The following is a 2,615-nucleotide window of genomic DNA, read 5'->3' as shown; positions in this document are numbered from 1 at the left end:
GCATGTGTCCAAGCACATCTGTGCTCCAGACGGTTTTCAGGGGCTCCCCTTTCAGAAGATCACCAAGCCTTTCTTCCCAACTACCTCTGGGTGGACCTGAACCTTTAACCCTTCTCTTAGCAGCTAAGCCATTCATTCTATGTTTGTACCAACCAGGCACTTCAACTAAATAGTACTTACTACTCAAGGAGCCTCAATGGCCACGGTCCTCTGGTCTCTCTGGACCTGCCTTCCCTCTGGCCCCTTCTTTTCCTGTACTCTGCATGGTTTACACCTTATGACCTTGGGGAGAGGTGCTCACAGCCTCTACTATGGTAGGAGGGCAGCTGAGTCTTCTCTGTCTAAACCTGACCATCCATAGAGAACAAATGATTAGAGAATAAAAGAGGCAACAAAGACTAAGCTTTATCACTGGCCGCCATGAGTCGCAACGACACATAACAACAACAATTTATCTTGATTCTTGAAAAACAGGCACAAAGCTTTTATATCAGCAACAGAAAGACTAAATAGCGCACAGGAAACCAGGAATTATTCACCTTAGAGTCATTGTTTGTCTATAGTGTTATCCCAAGGATTTCTCATGACATTCTCTCACTTTTGTAGGAAGATACCTGTTCCAGTATCAAGCACTCACACTCAGAGAGAGGTCAGACTTTTCCACTTGTTTCATGAACCACAAAAGCCAACAAAACTTATGACCCATGTAATTTTTAAACTTACTATCTGAATGAAGTAGAACCTTATCAAACTTGAGAGAAAAATAGTTTCTTCCCTTGTGATGTACAGCATCTTGTAATAAGCTAACCTTATTAGTTACACATATTGAAAAGGAACTTAGAAAAGTTAGCACACTGTACTCTCCATCCAGCCCCTCCTTGCTGAGGTTAACATCTCTTTTCTACCCCTTAGGTAGCCCCTCCTTCTTCCCTAGGAGTGGAGGGTTGAACCACCTAGACCTTGGCCTTTCCTGGGACAGTGGGGACAGCCTGGGGTGCATCTTTGATTTTGACTTCCTCTTGCTCCTCTCTCAATAACTCTGCATATTGGGTCATGAAGGCACTGGGTGTGATACCCATCATCCCAGCCACCAACTCTCTGATTTTCTTCTTCTCACATTCAGCATAGGCTCTGGGACCCCAGTGGAATTCGTAGCGAGGAGGCTGGGTGCCAGGCAAGAGTCTGTGCTCCAGGTACTTGTCCTGTACAAAATCGTGGGTGATCAGCCTCCTGGGCTCCCCAAAGACGTGGTGCCGCCTCCCATCCTAGACATTCAGCATATTCAGGAAAGTCCAGACCTCTAGCTCAGTGGCGGTGCCTCCGTTCAGGAAGATCATGCCCAGGAGCGGCATCAGGAGCCTGTACCTGGGGAACTGCCTGGTGCCACTGGGAGTGCTTTCGTCAGGATGACGTTCTTTGCTTTGGAGAACATAGAACTGCCCGTTGGGGTGTTCCTCCTTCAGCTCCAGGCCAAAGGCCCGCTCCATGCGCTCAGTGGTTCGCTTCAGGATCTCAGGGAAGTGCTCCCGGTATGTTTTGTTGATGGTCTTCAGCATCTCTCCCTTGCTGATGGGCTCTTCCGATCTGTATTTGCGAAGCACCAGCTGCATCAGCACGCTGGCCTTCTTGTTGAGAGGATCTTGGGCTGAGGACTCCACGGAGGACGAGGCCTTCAGCGAGCAGGGTGCACCCTCGGCTCCGTTCTGCTGACCTTTCTTAGCTCTTGGCCCCGCATGAGCTGCACCCTGAGTGCTGGGTTCTAGGGCTGCCACAGGCGCCTGTGGGTTGGCGGCAGCAGAGGCACTCTGGGATTTGCCTTTGCTCTCAAGAGAGGAGGGCCCTGGGGAGGCCTGAGCACCCCCGAAACCCTGGCCCTCACTTTGGGCCTTGTGGCGTTTCTGCTGGTCCCGGAGCTTACTCTTCTGCCCACGAGGCATGATGGCGTGTGGCACCAGGGCACGTGGTGTGGTCCCTGGGAGAGTGAGGATGAGAGCACGTGAGCCCTGTCACTAGGAAGCCGGCATCTTGGCATTAAGAAGACCTCTCTGCAGGTTTCCCGGGGGGGAGGGGGCACTGCTCCAGGTACGCCAAGGGTGCCTAGCCCTGTGCAGCCATCCACTACAAGTCTGCTGAGAATGTTAGAGTGAGCCTCCAGCCCTGTCTGGGGCTGACAGCATGTGCTGGTGGTGGGGAACCTCTACCTGTGGCCATGCCTCCTCTGTTCACATTCAGGACCTTCATCACAATTCAGGCGCTTCTTTGTTCTCCCTAACTCTGCACTTCTAGAGGGGCCACCTCCGAGTTCCTGGGACCCTCAAGAGAAACATGGAGGGGTACTAGGTCTTCCCCCTATGGCAGGACCCACAGTGCTACCAGTCTGGGGGTTCTTTCTGTCCTTCTCTCCTTGTAATCCTCAGATCTTATTCAGAGTTCTAACTCAGGCCCCACATTGGGTCTGAGACCCTCTTTTTGTTGTCTACATGGAGATTCACGATCACCTTTGGACCTGAAATCCCACCAGGTTCCCTGGGCCTTCAAAGGTCCAGAGCTCTTCCTATCCAGATTGAGAAATGCCTCTTTGCTCTTCACAGGGTCACTATAATGTGTACGCACGT

The 2,615-nt window shown here is 51.5% G+C and overlaps 1 protein-coding gene across 1 annotated transcript; it reads right to left on the bottom strand.

The window, feature by feature from the left end:
* Window positions 1–953: 953 nt before the first annotated feature.
* Window positions 954–1,937, bottom strand: LOC102857159 (melanoma-associated antigen B2-like). The gene is made up of 2 exons (XM_006892426.1): window positions 1,299–1,937; window positions 954–1,265 (listed from the first exon to the last, which is right to left on the bottom strand). The coding sequence occupies exons 1-2, from the start codon at window positions 1,935–1,937 to the stop codon at window positions 954–956; spliced, it is 951 nt and encodes a 316-aa protein (XP_006892488.1).
* Between the last annotated feature and the right edge of the window lie 678 nt (window positions 1,938–2,615).

The sequence above is a fragment of the Elephantulus edwardii genome, unplaced genomic scaffold (genome assembly GCF_000299155.1).
Source record: "Elephantulus edwardii isolate Elephantulus edwardi_28Jun2011 unplaced genomic scaffold, EleEdw1.0 scaffold00115, whole genome shotgun sequence".
NCBI classification, from domain to species: domain Eukaryota; kingdom Metazoa; phylum Chordata; class Mammalia; order Macroscelidea; family Macroscelididae; genus Elephantulus; species Elephantulus edwardii.
Note: the sequence above shows the minus strand (reverse complement) of the source record. Positions and strands in the feature narration are given on the sequence as shown.

What these genes read in the sequence shown, in the direction of transcription:
- LOC102857159 (XM_006892426.1), bottom strand. Translation starts at nt 1,937, where the DNA reads ATGCCTCGTGGGCAGAAGAGTAAGCTCCGGGACCAGCAGAAACGCCAC. An exon ending in GCACCGCCACTGAGCTAGAG is followed by an intron (nt 1,266 to 1,298) that starts GTCTGGACTTTC and finishes CTGAATGTCTAG; the next exon opens with GATGGGAGGCGGCACCACGT.